This window comes from Polyodon spathula, chromosome 7, assembly GCF_017654505.1.
Source record: "Polyodon spathula isolate WHYD16114869_AA chromosome 7, ASM1765450v1, whole genome shotgun sequence".
Lineage (NCBI taxonomy): Eukaryota > Metazoa > Chordata > Actinopteri > Acipenseriformes > Polyodontidae > Polyodon > Polyodon spathula.
Window position 1 is genome coordinate 47,212,206 of NC_054540.1, and position 17,161 is coordinate 47,229,366.

Sequence of the window (17,161 nt, forward strand, 5' to 3'; positions counted from 1 at the left end):
ATTTCAATGATGTTGCTATCCCAATGCTGTGATCAAGAACCTGGTGTAACCAAAGTTTGGATGTATATTTACAGTGTGTGTGTGTGTGTGTGTGTGTGTGTGTGTGTGTGTGTGTGTGTGTGTGTGTGTGTGTGTGTGTGTGTGTGTGTGTGTGTGTGTGTGTGTGTGTGTGTGTGTGTGTGTGTGTGTGTGTGTGTGTGTGTGTGTGTGTGTGTGTGTGTGTGTGTGTGTGTGTGTGTGTGTGTGTGTATATATATATATTTTTATTTTCATTCTTAGTTTGTTAACAATGCCCAGCTTTATTCTGACTATCTCAAGAGATGCTGAAGTACATTTTATTAATTGCATACCCAATATAAAAAGTTGTTTAAAAAATATATAAACATTTAACAAAATGTAACTAATTCATGGTATAATGCACATATATAGCCCCTATGTAGGTATAGGGAAACATCAGGATGAAATATTAAACTCTTCTGAGAGAATACAGACTCAGGGTTGCATGTAGTGTGGAATTCCCAAAACCCTTCCACAAACTGACCTCAAACACAGGGATCAAACACAGCAAACCACAGCACAACACTGCTTTCCTGGATAGCACCCAGACAACTGAAATCACAGTAGAAATGGAACACTGCCAAAGAAACAAAGGACACTTGAACATTCACTTTTGTTTTTCATGTTTTCAAAATGTTCTATCTTGTCCCTACAATGATTCTATATATTCTCACCATGTAGAAAAACAAACTGACAGACACTTCTCTATCCGCATCTTCAGCTGGTATCATGTTTGTAAGGACTCTTAGGTTAGGGTTTGGCTCCACCCCCAGGTAATGTGGTGTAAACATCTCAAGGAATGCACTAACCTGCTCCTCTCCTTATCTCACCTAATTTTATCTATCTATTTTAATCTCTTTTTGAGTTGACCATTTTCTTTTGAGTTGTGAAGCTGATCATGAAACAGGAATTGTCTTCATTCCAAACATCCATTCCTCCATTCTCTCTACTGTAAGCTAACCAAGCAGAAAACTGCATTCCCGTCCCCTCTATAGGTAATACTGCTTGCTGTTTTGTTGCACTAATTCAACAAACTTAGTTTTGTTAATTTGTATCATCAAAAGTTGTAAATGCTTCACCATCGTGACTACCAGACAGGTGCCTCTATGAGTACTAACACCTCCTAATAGCATCAGGTTCATTGTCTTTGCCCTCTCTTTGTGTCATGTTGCTGAAGACTGGTTTGCCACTTCAACTCATGTTACAGAAAGTTTTTTTTTTTTGTTGCAAATATGCATAAGAACCAAAAGATCATTTGTCATTTGTCTAGTGCTAATAAGATGCAAGACCATTCATTTTAAGTCATATAAAAGAATATGGGGCTGACAATGATACACCAGGATTTACTCATTTTAATTTAGCATTCAGTGCAAGGGCAAAGGCGAGCTTCCTGAAAGGAATCTGAGGGTGGCTTTTTGTTTCCCTGGAAATGTAAACAGTGCTGCACTGCGTGACTGTTTGTAATTTGAAGGAGCGCAGTTCACTGTGGGTCAAGTTGGCAGCACCAAACGTCATTTAGTACAAAATGTAACCCCAAGGTATTACATTTAAACTGACGGTAATTGTAGCTAACAAAATAATTCCATGAATTCACTTCAATTAGCCACATAGGTCTCAATAATGGAGTTTGTAAGGAATTTGTAGAAAACATGCATTTTCATTTTAAACATCTGGTACTACACGAAGATCTCCATTTGCTTGCCTTCCAGGAAGTCGGTTAGTGTTTCACTTCCTTGTTCATTTCCCTCCAGCAATGTCTTCTGGGTCAATGCATGTTACTGGCTAAAAGGATGGATGTCAGTCAATAGGGGAAGCAGTTAATTGGTTATTGAGAGGAAAGAAGCCAGTGAAGGAGTGGACACAATTTCTCCCTCCAGGTGGCCCAGAAAGTGCAAGACAGTCTAAAAGCCCAGCTTCCAAACACAGATGTCTTTAACCTAGTGTAGTAACAGTTACCGTGTTATAAAATGAAAATACATGTTTGCTAAAAACATGCGTTTCTTTCAAAACTGCACATTGAGGCCTGTATAATGAATGGATGTGCATGGCAGAGAAAATGCATGGAACTATTTTAAGGTTGAACATTGTGAGTTTAAGGCAGACAGGCCCTGTATCTTCATGTATAAACTGAGACTCAAGAAGACACATTCAATCAGGAAGTCTCAATCTTTAGCTTGCTTTTTTATTGATATCCATCCTTTATCCCTGTGCCAGTCTCCTGGTAAAGTTGGTCTAACTGGTTATGAGCATACCGGTCATATTTCTGTGCTGCAGGGTTTGCAGTTTTATCAACGTATTCCTCCAAGCCGTTGTGGCGCTGCCAACCTTTCTCACTGTAATAGTTACAGCCATCAAACTCCTCACTGCAGTCATAAGCATCCCCAAAGCCATTCCCCCAATAGTCAGGCTTGTGGTACTGGTATGCCCATTTCTCTGACTTGCACTGTTCCCTGGACCGTTTGCATTTTTCTGTATTGTCCCTGGAAGAAAACTCACCCTTGATTTTCTGATGTCTGTGCTGAGGCTTGTCCTGCTTCACACTCTTGTGTTTTTTTCTGCGTTCTTCGTTTTCGCTGTTGGACCTGCTTGCTGAGCCTTCACACTCTTTCTTTTTGTCCTTCCTCCTCTTCTTTCTTTTCTTACTCCCGTGACTCACACCTGCCGCACTGCCTCTTCCTTCCCCTTTGGATTTCTTTCGCTTCTTTTTCACCTTCTTTGGATCGCAGGCTGTCAATGATTTACTGCTCAAGAAAGAGCTGTCGTCAAGTTGCAGAACGTCATGCTCAGCCGTCTGCCCTTGCCCTTCAGATCCCTCCTCAATCCTGCTTCCATATCCAAAGGTAGCGGCTTTACCAGTTCTTTTCTTTGCTTTGAGCCCACTGCTTTGTTCTTTAAAATCCCTGCTTTTCATGCAGACATACTTATTTTCCCACTGGTATTCCTCACCAGTGAACTCAGAAGCACTGTTTATCTCTTCAAAGAAGTCCTTCAGATCAGTAGAAGTTCTTATTTGATGCAGAGGGTCAGCAGGGAAGAAGGCACATTCGCTATCCTTTGCACTCTCTCTGCAATGTTCAGTCTTGTTTACCCTGAAACCTTTCACTGGAGACTTTTTATACAAGCCCTTATTACAGTTGGACTGCTCTAAGCCTTCCTCCTCCGCAAGCAGGCCAGACTTGTTCCACTGTACCTGAAATTCCCTGCTGTAACCCTTTAACCTGCTGTCTTTAGTTCCCAAGCCCCTCTGCAGTGGCTCAGTCGCTTTGATGGTGATTTTCCATTTGTAACGATCCTCCGTGTTGCTCCCTGCCTGCCCTTCGTTTTGACTGATACAGACTTCGGTACAATATTTGCCGTCTGTGTTCCTCAGGCTTATTTGGAAGCTGTTTCCATTATTAGATACCATTCTGTCCCACCCTGAGGCTTGATCCGAAGCAGGGTGAGGGCTGGGATAAAATCGGGCATATCTTGGGTAGGAATAATGGTTTAATAAATAATTCAGAAACTCTTCCGACTCATAAATCTTTTCTTTTCTGCGCCGTTTGGATGGCTTTCCTATGCGAGAGTAGTCCAGGTCAAACAAATGGCCACCCATCCCATCACTGGAATAGGAATGTTGCTTGGAGGTTGGGGCAGGATCCCTGGCTTGTTGGTTCGGGTTAATGGTTATTTTTATGGGTCCATAATCAAAACCTTCACCAGTGTGTTCATCAAAAGCAGTGGAATGGTCCCCATCTGGGGCCTCTGAAAGGTGACAAGACATCACTGTGGCTGCTTGACCCACATGGGGTTTGTTTGCTTTTCCATGTGCCCATTTCTCACTGGTGGTTTGCTCTTCTAAGTGTTCCTCTGGGAAACTCTGTGGTAGATCCTCTACTGGTTCAGTTACATTGCTTTTGATCTTCAGTTTTTCAAGAGGCTGTATAAAGAAAAAGTGTTGACCTTATGAGAATGGAATTTCTCAATGTTCTACCCTCCCCTTGGTTTAAAATTGAACTCCTCCTTAAAGAGCAAGCGATTAAAAAAACAGTTCCTTATAAAAAACGCTACATTGTTCTTGTAAAATTGTATTAAATTGGCAGCCCAGAATTCAAGACTATTTCCTCTTTAAAAGAGTTATATTAATGGTAAGTGGCCCCAATAGAAACAGAAGTCTACGTACTTGAGCTTTTTCAAGCAGCGCAGCAAGAAGCCTGATGGACTGTAGCCGCCTCAGTGCCAACACCAGCTTCCTCTCCTCCCAAATATCTACCTCCATCCTCTCTTCCTCCTCCTGGTCTTCTTCAGCTTTGAAAGGCATGCCACTCCTCAGGAGACCTCTCTCCTCCGGGTCTCTCCGTCTCTGCGCTCGCTTTCTCAGCTTCTCCTGCCTTCTCTTTTCATGCTGGGCTTCCTTCCTTCTTCTAGAAAATGTAAATATATGAAAACAAAGGAAGAGCAAATAAAGATACCTCTGTGTGACACATCATGTAAATGTGCTTGCTGGAGGTTATTGAGCCTGCACCCCTGTCTTGCAAAGAGAGTTCTTCTGCCTTTATTCTCTCACTGTCCATTCAGCAATCCGAAATTAGATTATATTTAGTGCACAGTGGAAAATGTTAAATTCTGAGAGACTTTACTTTAGAAATGCAAAACAAGTACATTTTACAAAAGGGAAGTTTTCAAGGCTTTAAATACACTTGAATCACCTCTCATTAGTATATCACTCTCACTAATGCAGTTGATCTTGGTTTTGCAGACCTGTAGCTGGGTGCCCTGCCCCTGTGCGGATTTTTGTTTTTTATGTTGTTTGTGGTGTGTTATTGTTGGTGTATGTATTGGTGAACGGGTGATGTAAAATGTAGATTTGTGTTTAGGCATGGGAATTGCTTCATGTGCAGAGTAAAGTATATATTTGTATGCGAGCACGAGGATTGCACAAAAGTGGACTGGAGAGAGAAAGAGAAAGAATTCATCTAGCGAAACAATTGCTACTGGTTAATCTAAAGAAACAATTGTTCGCTGCAGGGTTCAACATTAACCATGGCCCGGTGGCCCGGGGCCGGCAAAGAGCGCAGTTTGGCCTGTAGTTATGAAGCACCACAGGAAAGCGTGGAAATCAATAAATCGTAAAGAATACAACTATGAAATAAAAAAAGTAGACGAACATTTAGAGTGGAGGCTTCATCATGACAGAGAAAAAAAAAAGTAACGTTTAGCCTTGTTTGGCGTCAGTTTCTCAGACATGCAGATAAAACAGCAGCTTTATCTGTTGTGAATTGAACATTTCGTTTACATCACATCCAGTCTCACAGTAAGATATCCCGATGGATAACCAGATACGCAATTGAATTGTCTAACTTTTTGATTTGGGATCCGATGTGTTCAGGCCACAAATGCCATTCAGAATCTTTCAGGACTCGATGGTATCACTGACGTGGGAGAGGCTACACAAGTGATAATGCTCTAAATAGGATTGCTATTATTTTGCATTATGAATATTGTTTTCATAGTGTTTACTATTAGGATTAGGGATGGGAATTTCAAATAGTTCCCTATTTAAATACACAGGGTGCAACCTTTTTGTGTATTCGATTACCGGCACTCTGGTCCCTTACGCCACTAAGAGTAAAAGGCAAATGGGTGTGTACAAGCAGACAGTATAACAGTGTAAGCCAGTAAAGTTTAGCCGGGTTCACAAACTGAACAAACAATGTCCAAGACAAAACTTCTTTGCTCTGTGCCCTATTTCCTTAGGCACAAGATTTTCCTTTTGTTTACTGAACTAAAATACAGAATCAATGAACAGCAACGTCACAGCACGTATCTCTTCCAGTTAAAGCAACAGTAGCATAATATTGTGCAAACCACCAAACAATAATTTTTGCTGTAGTGTACTCAGAATAAAATAACACCTATCATATAGCAACCTAAATATTCTACATCTGTTTAATTCTAACAAATAATATTTATAAAATAATCTTAGTGTAAATATTGTAACCTGGCCAAAATAGAAAATACATTCCAACATTACAATAGTTTAACATTACTAATTACAACTAGCCATCAAGTACTGACATCAGATGAATCGAAGTCAAGCTACTTTCTTTATTCAATAACCTGTAAATCATTCAAAACAAGGATCCCTGGTTATACTTTTAATGGTCAGTGTAAATGTTGTCGTTACTCCACCCATTCACAGAAAGTCAACAGTAGATGTTTTACATTGAACTACAGTTCAGAGTTAAAAAAACACCCCTTTCCAACTCCAAGTATCTTGCCTTTTCTTATAGTTATTGCGTTGTTGTGCTGAACATTTAGTATGTTAAGTTTTAATTAACACTTAGTCTTTATATTCATCATAATGTTAAATTACCTTTCTAATTTCAATGTTATCCAAGTTTGGATTACTTCTTATAGCACTTGCTATATACATGTTAAATGGCTGAAGTAACATATACTGAAAGGCTTTGTTTAGCCACCTTTGAGACGTGGGCTCTCTTTGGTTACCATACACAGTTAGAAACATACTGAAAATAAAAACCATCATGAAAAAAAACATATAAATATATTGGGCCAGATAAAATTGCATCCGGGCCAGTGGCCTGAGGGGCCTGTAGTTAAAAATCTGAACGTAGAGCCCTGCACGGAGTACAGTACTTGTTTGTTTTGGCCAACGTGACCTTTGGTTTTGTGTCAGTGTTTTGTTTTGCTTAAATCATTTATTTTATAACAAACCAGCGCATCAGCACATTCATTCAATTCACTCACAGTATTGTCTGTTCTTCCAGTTTTGATGTCACCACCTGTCATCCTGTGCACAAGGCCTTATTTACACTTTGATTGGTAAATTTTACCTGTAGTATAACTATAACACACACGACTATAGAACTGCAACAATTACTCAAGGTACAAAAATAAAGAATTACAATTGTATTGAGGGAATAATTGCTCACAAGTTCTGCTACATGAGGATAAATAAGAAATTGATTAAAATCTTAAAGTGTTTAACAAATGCATGCTCTACAAGCCATACACTGCATTACTAGAACACCAATTTAAACGTAAAGCACAGCCATGTGTTTACATGCGTTAATGAGGTGGGTGGACCAAATACAGTACTCACCAATCCATTCAAGATTCAGTAATTCTAGGTTATGTCTAGGTTGACAACACATACAGCACACCATACTTTACTGTTAGAGACCTCCACTAATCCACTGTTTTCAGTTATGATGGAACACTGAGAGTGTTCCATTAACCCCTCAGGGAAGCAGCATATTGAAATAGTGTCGCCCAGAATATCTAGTTTACCTCTCTGACTCCTCTTGCTCCTTCTCTCTGAGCTTCTCCTGCTGCCTCTGTTGCTCCAGCTTCCTGAGCTGCTGTCTCTCGTACCTGCGCCTCTCCAGCGCCGCCTCGCTCAGGTGGCTTGTCGTGTCAAAGGTCACCTGCACCAACACAGAGCAAACTGAGCAGATCTGCACAGCTCTAGCACAGTTTACATACTGGAAAATAGGACGCAGGCTTTATAAATATCTACACACTGATGATTCATGGCTGGTTTCACAGACTACCTTACCCAAGTTAACATTGTGTAATTGGAGACTAGTACTAAATCAGGAGCTGTGAAACCAGCCCTTCATGTTTAAGTTGTCGAGTGTCTGCAACATACTCTAATAAGGATGTGTTTAATGTGTTGATAGTATGCATTAGTGTAAAAAGTGATATCATTATTAGTATTTAAATGAAAGATACAAAAAACATTAAATTTGTCTATAGAATTGATCAAAGACTTAAAATAGCTTCAGTTTCCCTTCATAAATCAGGGTGCAAGTTCACTATAACTAGTGAATTAACTAATCCCAACCCCAGAACTAATATCAATACCAAAGTATTTATTTCAGGAGTAATAAAAAAATATATATACAATAAAACAAAAACAAAAAGCACTGAGTTTGTAGGCACATAGAACAGTAAAAACTATAGCTGTATCTGCATTACATATGCTTGATCATGACTTCACCATAAACGTTTGCTCCACACTATGTGGTTCTGGTGTTTATGGTTGCTTTTCAAGTGAACATTGCTGAACGTTTTTGTGTTCTGTTTTCTCGTTCTGGCACATTTTTCCCCCTCTACATCTGCATCCAGAAAATGTATGTTGGATAGTCAACATGCAGACATGACAAATATTTGAAATCTAACTAATATTTCTATAGAATCTGTACCACCCCACAGCAGATAGCACACAAATCTAGACTCCATGAAGGTTTGAGGGCCCAGTTTTTTCAATCCTCTGAAGACCACAAACAGCATTCTGCTCTTACCTTCATGCTGCATGCCAGTGCCTTTCCATCTTCCCCTTTAAACATCAGCTTCATCCCTCTCAACGCCTCCATGGCTTTGACAAAATCCTCATGTTCTTGAAACTGGATATACATGTCAAAGGTGTGCAGCCCTCCCAAACCGAAAGAGCTGAAGTTCCTGCCACTCATCTCCTGCCTGTACATATCAAGCATGGGGATGTCCATGTTGCGGATAGGCCCAAATCGGCCAAAAACCTCCCTGACGGTTTCTTCACTGGGTCTCTCGTCTCTGGCCTCTTTAGGGGTAAACCACTTGCAGGGGAGCCCCTCCAGGTGAATGGTGTCTGGCTTCTCTTCTCCAAAGAAAGACTCCCATTCTTCTTGAGTGGGAAAATCCACTTGGGATTCCACAGCCAGGACCCTCAAACCATCAGAGAAGCCCTGGATTGCTACTGTCTTCTGGTGTAGCTTGGCCTGCAGCGTGTGGACCAGACTCTTGGTCTCCAACTCTCCCTCAAAGCGGAGAAACTCCATGGTGCTCCTGGACAGACGGATGGAGTTGAATTGGTGGGGCTGAGCCATCTGCTTGAGCCTGGCTATCACCTCCCAGTTAGAGATGGTCTTGCTGGCCTCCCTTGATTCTGGAAGCATCACTGTGATCGCCAGCTTGGCAATGGGCTTCAGATACAGGCACCGGTCCGAGCACAGCTCCACTGCCTCTGAAGAATCGTAGACAATTGTGGCTGCCATTTTGATATCACCGTCCTGATTAATAAAATAACAACAACAATTATGGACTCGTAGGCAAACCGTTCATAAAACTAGAAGAAAGCCCCCTTATAAGAGTTAATAGTAAAAGCATAGAAAAATATAATAGAGCATGCGAAAGCATGGATAAACACTGTAAGCCCAGAGGGGTATGGCAAACCATGGTAAATGCTAAGTATGATATAACTAACTGCAAAATTACCATACACATTTACACTGGACACTGTATGGAGAATTTAACATACTACAAGATTTAAAAAAAGGGGTGCAGTACAAATCTGCATATCCCCCAAAGTAGAGACTGACCACAATGTGGGTTTTAGTTATATGAAATCATATGGTCAATCTACACTGGTTCAGTACACACTGCCCTGATGTGGTGTCCCACCAATACCGAGGCTGTTGGAGGGAGGTTTCTTTACTACAAATTATAAATGAGCATCAAAAGAAACTTATCACTATTTATAACACATTTATTTTCGAAAAAAATAAGGTATATAAATGATGGACAGATGAAATGTTTTTGGTTTCTTTTTAATTACTCATACTTAATTCATCTTTGACCATGACACACTTGAGTGACTATGACTGAAGCATATGCACTTAATCACCTGATTAGTGAGTCAATTGATTGGACACTGGATATAGAGTGATTTCAGCTGTTGAATTGCAAGTTTGAATAAAAGCAATAAAGAATCACAGAAAAAAAAACAATATGCCACGTCTGTCAAGAGAGCAGCGCCTCCATGCAATCGACATGTTGGAGGCTGGACTAGGGCATCGTACTGTGGCTCGCAGTCTTGGGTGCTCACAATTTCAAACCTGGCGAGACGATATAACCAGACACACTCTGTCAATGGCAGGCCACACCTGCCCGAGATCGACAGATCATTCTGCAGCATCTTCGTGATGTCAGTTGTTAATCAGCACAAAAAAAAGTCACTGCACCTGCTCTAAAACAGAGTTTGGCATTTTTCGATCACATCTAGTGAATTTTACCCAAACATAAGTGTTACGTTTCTTTTCATGCTCAAATATAAGTTTCTTCTGATGCTCAGTATACAACAACTGGCCACTGCTCTCCCATTGTTTTCTATGGAGGTCAGCCTTTCTGTTTTACTCAACAATGGGAGGAACAGCCAATAAAGCCACTGCTAATGCCACCTATTGCAGAAGCATTGCTTACTGATGAAACACTTCCGAGCGACACTCAAGCCCTGCTCTCAAAAAGTTAACTTTGACAGGACTTATTTGGCAATTGGTTTTTTGGCTTAATGACTCAGGAGTTCCATGCCACAACAAGGCCCTTAGCTTACAATTATATTTTATTTTATTTGGAAGAAAATTGTTTAATAAAAAAAAAAAAAAAAAAAAAAAAAAAAAAATCATAGGTCAGATAGTTTCAGTTTATATTTTATGGTTGGAACAGCTTTGTCATGCACGAACACTTCTTACAGATGAGGATGACACCTGAGCCAGGGAGATCAAAAACAATCCGCATTTTCCTCCTCTCATGCTTATGTAACAGGGTTTATATGAACAGAACACAAAGTGCATTGCTCAGCTACCACACGATTATAATGACCTCATCACTCGCTGCAATCAGACACAGATTTAAAACTTCTACAACAGGAGGTCTCGTATACACTCTCTTCCTATACCGTCAAGCGGGGTTCAAAATCCAGAAACTAATCCTTTCCTGGACAACAACTAAACAGACTCTGACCCTGGTAAGACACAGTGATACAGAGTTAAAAATAGAACCGAACAAACTTTGAGCCTGGATAGGCAATTTCCTGGCTGCTCTCCACACAGGACAGCATTTTCTGCTCACTGTTTGTAGCGACTCCTTTGTCTGGGCTAGTAGCAGAGATTCAAGCTCAGGAGCTCCTTTTATAGTGAGACACCGGTTCTGCACGTAGCGACCAATAAATTTTCTTAACTGATAGCTATCAATAAATTACCATAAACAAAAAGGATTCCTGAAAGCATGCCAATCCAAACCTGGATCTCGCTAGCTGTAGTCTGCTACGATCTGGTGTCTTATATAGTACAGTGCACAGAAGAATTGAACTACAAAGCATGAAGTAATTGGTCCTTGAGGAACTGTACTTAAAACCCTTCAATGCTTAAAAACCAAGTAAACAATTGGTATTGAAAACGTCCCAAGAAAGAATATCCGATTTTTTTGTAAATTCTTCAGCGGAACCACATGCTACAATCAGCTCATCACAAATGCAGATAACTGGGGGTGCTGCTTTGTGGAGCAGCACACGTACAGTGACATTTTGGACACATTAGCTGTCCATTCCCTCGTGAAAAAAGTATGACACCAGTGAGCAAGTCAGCCTTTGGAGCCTACTGATTGTGCTTGCCAACAACAACTACCGGAAATAAAATACAACTGTAAACATTTCTCACAGTATTTAAGAGGATCAGAACAGCGTAGCTACTTTTCGATTTGATTACTCTTAACGTCAACCCAGGGGTACAGTTTTATTCAATGGCTTTCAGCACCCCCACTATAAAGACTGTTCCAGTGCAAATAGTCTTAAATAGCATCAGCATCCTCTGCAGCACAGAAGGGGTCCTGTTCCTCCACGACAAGCACAAACATGCTTTTCCATCTTGTTGTTATGAAGGACAACATTTCACAGGAGTCAAAACAATCAGGAGAATTTACAGGAGAGCTCCTCTGGAGAACCAGAGGGCAGACTGTATACTATTGGCTGAAGCTAAGCTGGAAAATGAAGGCAAGCAGTTTCCTGAGAAGGAAGTTTTCTCATGTGACATGCAGTGCAGCAGGGGCTATTAGTGCAACTACAGCATGCAATACAAAAACAAAACCCTGAGGAAATCTTCTGAATTGTTTATCAACCTTTGTAATCAATTGGGTGCTGTCACAGTGTTCAAGAGCAACCGAGTACTGAATAGAAGAAACAGTATTCCTGATTGATTACTTTTCTTTGAATATAAAAACATGATCATAAGATAGCAGAGGCATACTCACATAACCCATAAGAAATGCAGCCTTAATCAAGATCCTCTCTCTGTGTAGTCCTTCAACGATCTGCCTCTATAAAACTACTCTGAAATGGAGCTCTTTTTATTGTATTGCTGCTGCATTTCGACAAGATGCATATTACCAATCTACATGACCATAGTTAACATACAGTTAAAGGGGGGAGGTTATCCACCGCGGTTTATATACTAATAGACCAGATGGTGTGGTAGTCCAGTATGGTGGTCATTATCTATCTCGCTACGTGAACTAAGTTCCACCAAAATTATAACCATGCAGAATGACAGAAGTAGTTTTAGAAAGGAGCAAAATCTAACAAACACAAGTCCACTTGACGGATTTGAAACAGGAAAAGGTTAAAGGAAAGTAAATTAAAGCAAGCTGTCTCCTCGGTTAATGTTTTCAATGAAATGGACGGCACCTACAACTTCAATACATCAACACTTGTTTTGTGTACGTGCTTTCCTTCAGGGATAAAGTTGATCTAGCCAGCCTAGTTTATCGCAAGTTTTAAAACAACAGAGCAATACGAAACTAAAAAAGACACAGGCGTTCAAATGGGCGAGCAGAAACTGTCACCCACTAATTTATATGCACCTACCTCCTTTTGACGCCTTTATTTTATTAACCGTGTTTTCTGTACCCAATACCGATTTTTGTTCCTTCCCTTGTTAGCTGTACTGTAGTCTACCTTTGATAAACCGCCGCCGACAAACAGCCACTTTCTCTGACATTACCAGGTTTGCTAGTATGACAGAGCAAGCGCAACGAGAACACGCTTCCTCCTTCCTGTTGAGAAGCTGCTGCTGTAGATCTCACAGGTGACACTTATTTTAAGTTTAAACGACCTCACTCATTTCCTTCGATTTGTTGTTGCAATCATTTGTTTTGTGAATAAACCAGATCTATCAATATATTTTACACGTCTCTATTGCTGTGATTATCACGTACAAAGATTATTTAAAATATGTATGTTATTAGTTATTACAACTTAAACTCCCTATCGTCACATTTAAATGAAATTAGTTTGACTTTTGCTAAATATTTATAAAAAAATAAAAATAAATAAATAAATCAAAACACGTTAAAAACGAACTAAAAAAGATGTGTCAGAAGTGGGATTTGAACCCACGCCTCCATACGGAGACCAGAAACCCCAACGGGAAGGATTTTAGTCCTTGAGTCTGGCGCCTTAGACCACTCGGCCATCCTGACACTGACATTAGTGTAACTCAATTTATTAATATCAAGGTTGAAAAGTTAAAAAACTTCATTCAATGCACTTGAATTAACAATAAAACAAAATATTAAATGAATACATTTACAATCGATTTTTTTTTTAAAGAAAAAAGTAAAAGCACCATAAAACTAAAACGACATTTCCCAGAAAGCATTGTTAATAATTCACGCCAATCGTTATATTTCTTTTTGTGTAAATAACACATTTTTTAAAACAATGCAGTGATTGGTATTTAAGTATAGTAAAGTATGGCCACATGTATAATAGTAAATAAACAAGATATATAAACAAGAGATATTTTAAATTCCCTTATAACACACTTCCGGTGAAAACGGCCATTTTGTTTTTCACTGTTCAAGGGTATATTTCGTGTAGTCCGAGAGCAGCTCCAGGAAGATTGAGAACGATGTTTCCTTTGGTAAAAACAGCGATGAATTTAACTGGTGAGGTTGAAACTAAATTTAATACCCCAATTTTTAACATCCCTGTACCTTACTCGTTTTAAAAAAATGAACTGGTGTTCTTGTTGTCAAGTTTGCCGGTAAATTACAGTACGCTGATATATTTGAATTGTTAAATTAGTATATTGCGAAAAAAAGCATACATGTATCTAATTGCAGCTTTGGATCCAAATTATAATTGCTCTTAACGTGTTTTCAGTTAACACACAGTGAATCCTGGCTATACTGAACATTATCTGAAACAATCTTGTGGGTTTAATAGTACTTAAGTAAAAAGGTTACAAATAATTGGGTGCACAAACAATTCGGATTTTTTTTCAGTTAACCGACAACAGTTCATTCCATTTAAATGGCGTAACTATATCAACTTACCAGTCATGAAAACACTATAACGTGCCACCGGTTTTTTTCGTTATATATTGTATATATAATATATACATATATATATATATATATAATATATATTATATAATATATATATATATATATATATATATATATATATATGTATATATATATATATGATATATATATATATATATATATACACACACACACACACACACACACACCATCTGATCAAGTAAGTAGGCTCGATTACTGCTCCCAGTAATATTGTGACACAGCAGTTAAGTGATCGCCTCAGTAAACCACTGGGCTTTGTATGAAACTTTGCATACAAATGGGTTTTAGGACGAGTTTATAAATCAACTTCTTCAGTTCCAGTCGTCATGTCTACCTTTTCCAGATTAAAAAAAAAACGTATGAGCGACATGAGCTTCAACCTATATCGAAAAGTTGGACTTTAACTTTTTTTTTTTTGTGCAATCTGATTGGATCTAGTTTAGTTGTCTTAAATCATTATGTTCAACATACAAATCTATTTGAAAAACAAACACTGCAAATAGTCTTAAAATGCAATTTCAATGTAAAAAGAAATATGTATGTTTTACTTTGATGCAATGTAATCTATATACTGCCATATACAGTTTGTTTGCTTGAAAACGTTTCATTTTTGTGGTCCACAGAATCCTTTATGGAATTATAGCTTGTAAGGAGCAGAAAGTCTTGTGGATTTATCAGTTGAATAGCAACTGGAAGCCAGCTTATTTGGACAGCAGCTTGTTTTAGTCATGACCTTGGTCATCTGATTGGTCCACTAAGCAGTAACACCTGGTCCAGAGCCCATAGTTAGAGAAGAAGTTATCAGTTGGCCTGTTCTGGGTACATTATTACTAAACCATCACAAAGTGCTGCTTCTGTAATCTAATTCCTCATTCTCTAGCTATATTTAGTAAAACTAGATCCTTGATTACATTTGTAAAAATTCCAAATCCCAATTTTGCACCCATACAGTATGCATGAGGGGGTCTGGTTGGGACAAGAACACATCTTGAATTGCGTGGCAAGCCTGTAGCTAAGTATTTTTCAGCAGTTCTGGAACACCATCGTGCAGACACACGTCATTATCTCTGTTTGGGTTTCTGATGTGCATGTTTTCATGTTGTTTTAACACATTTCCCCAGTTGGTTCCCACATTGTATACTCCGGACCTGTAGGTCTGTCTCTGTTTTCCAGTCTGTGAAAATGTACAGTTGTTAAAGGAAACTGGCATCCCAACTTTCTGTAGTATGTAAAAGCTGCATTTCCCGTTTGCAGGTAAGTTTTTCACAATGTGCAAGACAGCAGGTCTGCAAGACTTCAATAATAAACAGTTTGCAGGTTCTTTATTAGTAATTCATGAAGGTGATGACTGGCTGAGCTGTTCTGCAGAACTGAGTTCATTGCCCAACTATCCTGAATGAAATGGAGAAGTGAGGACACATCCCCAAAACTAACAGCAGTAAAACATTTAGAGCTGCTGATATTACTTAATAGTCGTGTATCTTGGTGCCCATTTTCTATATTGTGTCTTTGTTAAGAAAGAGGATAGCAGCTATGTTTTTTTGCTTTTAAAGAGAAACATGACTTGTTTACAGTCTGTCCAGCCTTGTTGAAAACCAGCTCACTGGGGACTGACGTTGCTGGGATGCTTCTGGCCAAGCAGGCTACTTTTGACCATCGATGGTGATCAAACTATACCGTGGATCGATGCATCGCTCCAGCCTCATGGGAAAGGAGGAATACATTGATAGATCAAATCTTTAAATGTAGTGTACCCTAATCGCATTTGTTTTGTGTGTTTCAGCACGTGGCATCCGCCAAGCTGCAGTGAGACAATGCCACCACGAAGCTGGACCAAATTTTCATCAAAAATATGGCAACATGCTTCTGGTCTCTGGAATACTCTTCTGTGGGAGTGTCTGGACATACGTAAGTGTATGCAAATATTTACTCGTCATTACACCAGTAAACTGTAACTAAAACTAGGAACAGTGCCATGAAATTGGGTTTAACTGGGAGCAACTGTAGATTTGTTATGTCATTGATTTGTTGTTGGATAATTAGGCAGCCAGCTTTTTGTGCACTTTCTCAGCAAGCTATAATGTAATCTTGCTCTATATTGCACCTCCAGACTGCTACTGCACAGAAAGAAATAGGCTTCATACAGGGTGGCTTGGGGCATGTCATAGCAGCAGATGTATTGCTTCTATGAATGTACAAGCTGCAGGATACATGGAGCCACATGTTGCTCTATTGAAACACTATAGTATCCTGTAAGATTATAAACAATATCCTTTATAAACTCCAACATGGTCCTCTTTGGTCTCAAGTATATTTACTGCTTGTTTAATATCTTGCAGGTTGCAACACAGACCGGAATTACCTGGAACCTTTCACCGGTCGGCAAGATCACACCAAAAGAGTGGAAAGAGGAGTAGAGAAGCCACAGCTTTGAACTGCTGAAGCAAAACCTAAAAACATATTTTGAACACTTCTGCTGAAATATGTAGGATGTATAAATATCATCTGCACATATGCTGGTGAACTAACTAGTTTTGTCATTTGTTGTGACATAATTGGTGTAATAAATTAAGTTAAAACCTCATTAACTGACTCCTTGGTCTATTCCTGTGTTGTCTGTAATTGAAGAAGACCTATGGGTCAAAATATGTTAGCTACGTTTGCTCTGAAGTTTTAAAGATGTGAAATAAAGAGCATTGCTTTTATTGAGAACTTGATTTTAACGGGAGTTGCTGTCTTTTTGTTCCTGTTCACTGTGGTTGTCCATTGGAGGAGATGTTTGTATGCAGTTGGCCCAAGACGAAGCACCCGTGCTTGAATTTTTTTTTTTTTTCAAATGCTTTTGTAGGGCCGGCATTCACACCGTTATTAAACTGTCTAAAGTTTCAGATATCATAAAATGCAACCACCTGTTTAACAT

The 17,161-nt window shown here is 39.3% G+C and overlaps 2 protein-coding genes and 1 non-coding gene across 4 annotated transcripts; 1 reads left to right on the forward strand and 2 right to left on the reverse strand.

The window, feature by feature from the left end:
* Window positions 1-228: 228 nt before the first annotated feature.
* LOC121318684 (A-kinase anchor protein 17B-like) lies at window positions 229-12,942 on the reverse strand. Of its 2 annotated transcripts, none has more exons than XM_041255615.1 (5): window positions 12,737-12,942; window positions 8,367-9,110; window positions 7,351-7,487; window positions 4,310-4,460; window positions 229-3,976 (listed from the first exon to the last, which is right to left on the reverse strand). In XM_041255615.1, the coding sequence occupies exons 2-5, from the start codon at window positions 9,093-9,095 to the stop codon at window positions 2,240-2,242; spliced, it is 2,754 nt and encodes a 917-aa protein (XP_041111549.1). In that variant the 5' UTR covers window positions 9,096-9,110; window positions 12,737-12,942; the 3' UTR covers window positions 229-2,239. The 2 variants fall into 2 exon arrangements, with proteins under 2 accessions (XP_041111549.1, XP_041111548.1); XM_041255614.1 differs by having other exon boundaries at window positions 4,220-4,460.
* Window positions 12,943-13,242: 300 nt separating this feature from the next.
* trnal-caa lies at window positions 13,243-13,350 on the reverse strand. The gene is made up of 2 exons: window positions 13,313-13,350; window positions 13,243-13,288 (listed from the first exon to the last, which is right to left on the reverse strand). It is a non-coding gene; the product is annotated as a tRNA-Leu (tRNA).
* A 359-nt stretch (window positions 13,351-13,709) lies between these two features.
* Window positions 13,710-16,825, forward strand: LOC121318685 (cytochrome c oxidase subunit 7B, mitochondrial-like). The gene is made up of 3 exons (XM_041255616.1): window positions 13,710-13,818; window positions 16,025-16,149; window positions 16,581-16,825. Exons 1-3 carry the CDS (start codon window positions 13,782-13,784, stop codon window positions 16,656-16,658), a joined length of 240 nt encoding a protein of 79 aa, XP_041111550.1. The 5' UTR covers window positions 13,710-13,781; the 3' UTR covers window positions 16,659-16,825.
* Window positions 16,826-17,161: the final 336 nt, after the last annotated feature.

Coding starts and splice junctions, on each gene's coding strand:
- LOC121318684 (XM_041255614.1), bottom strand. CDS start 9,095: ATGGCAGCCACAATTGTCTACGATTCTTCAGAGGCAGTGGAGCTGTGC. Junction 7,488..8,366: donor CACTGGCATGCAGCATGAAG/GTAAGAGCAGAA, acceptor GTGTTGGTGCAG/GTGACCTTTGACACGACAAG. Junction 4,461..7,350: donor GAGCAAGAGGAGTCAGAGAG/GTAAACTAGATA, acceptor TACATTTTCTAG/AAGAAGGAAGGAAGCCCAGC.
- LOC121318685 (XM_041255616.1), top strand. CDS start 13,782: ATGTTTCCTTTGGTAAAAACAGCGATGAATTTAACTG. Junction 13,819..16,024: donor AACAGCGATGAATTTAACTG/GTGAGGTTGAAA, acceptor TGTGTGTTTCAG/CACGTGGCATCCGCCAAGCT. Junction 16,150..16,580: donor GTGGGAGTGTCTGGACATAC/GTAAGTGTATGC, acceptor AATATCTTGCAG/GTTGCAACACAGACCGGAAT.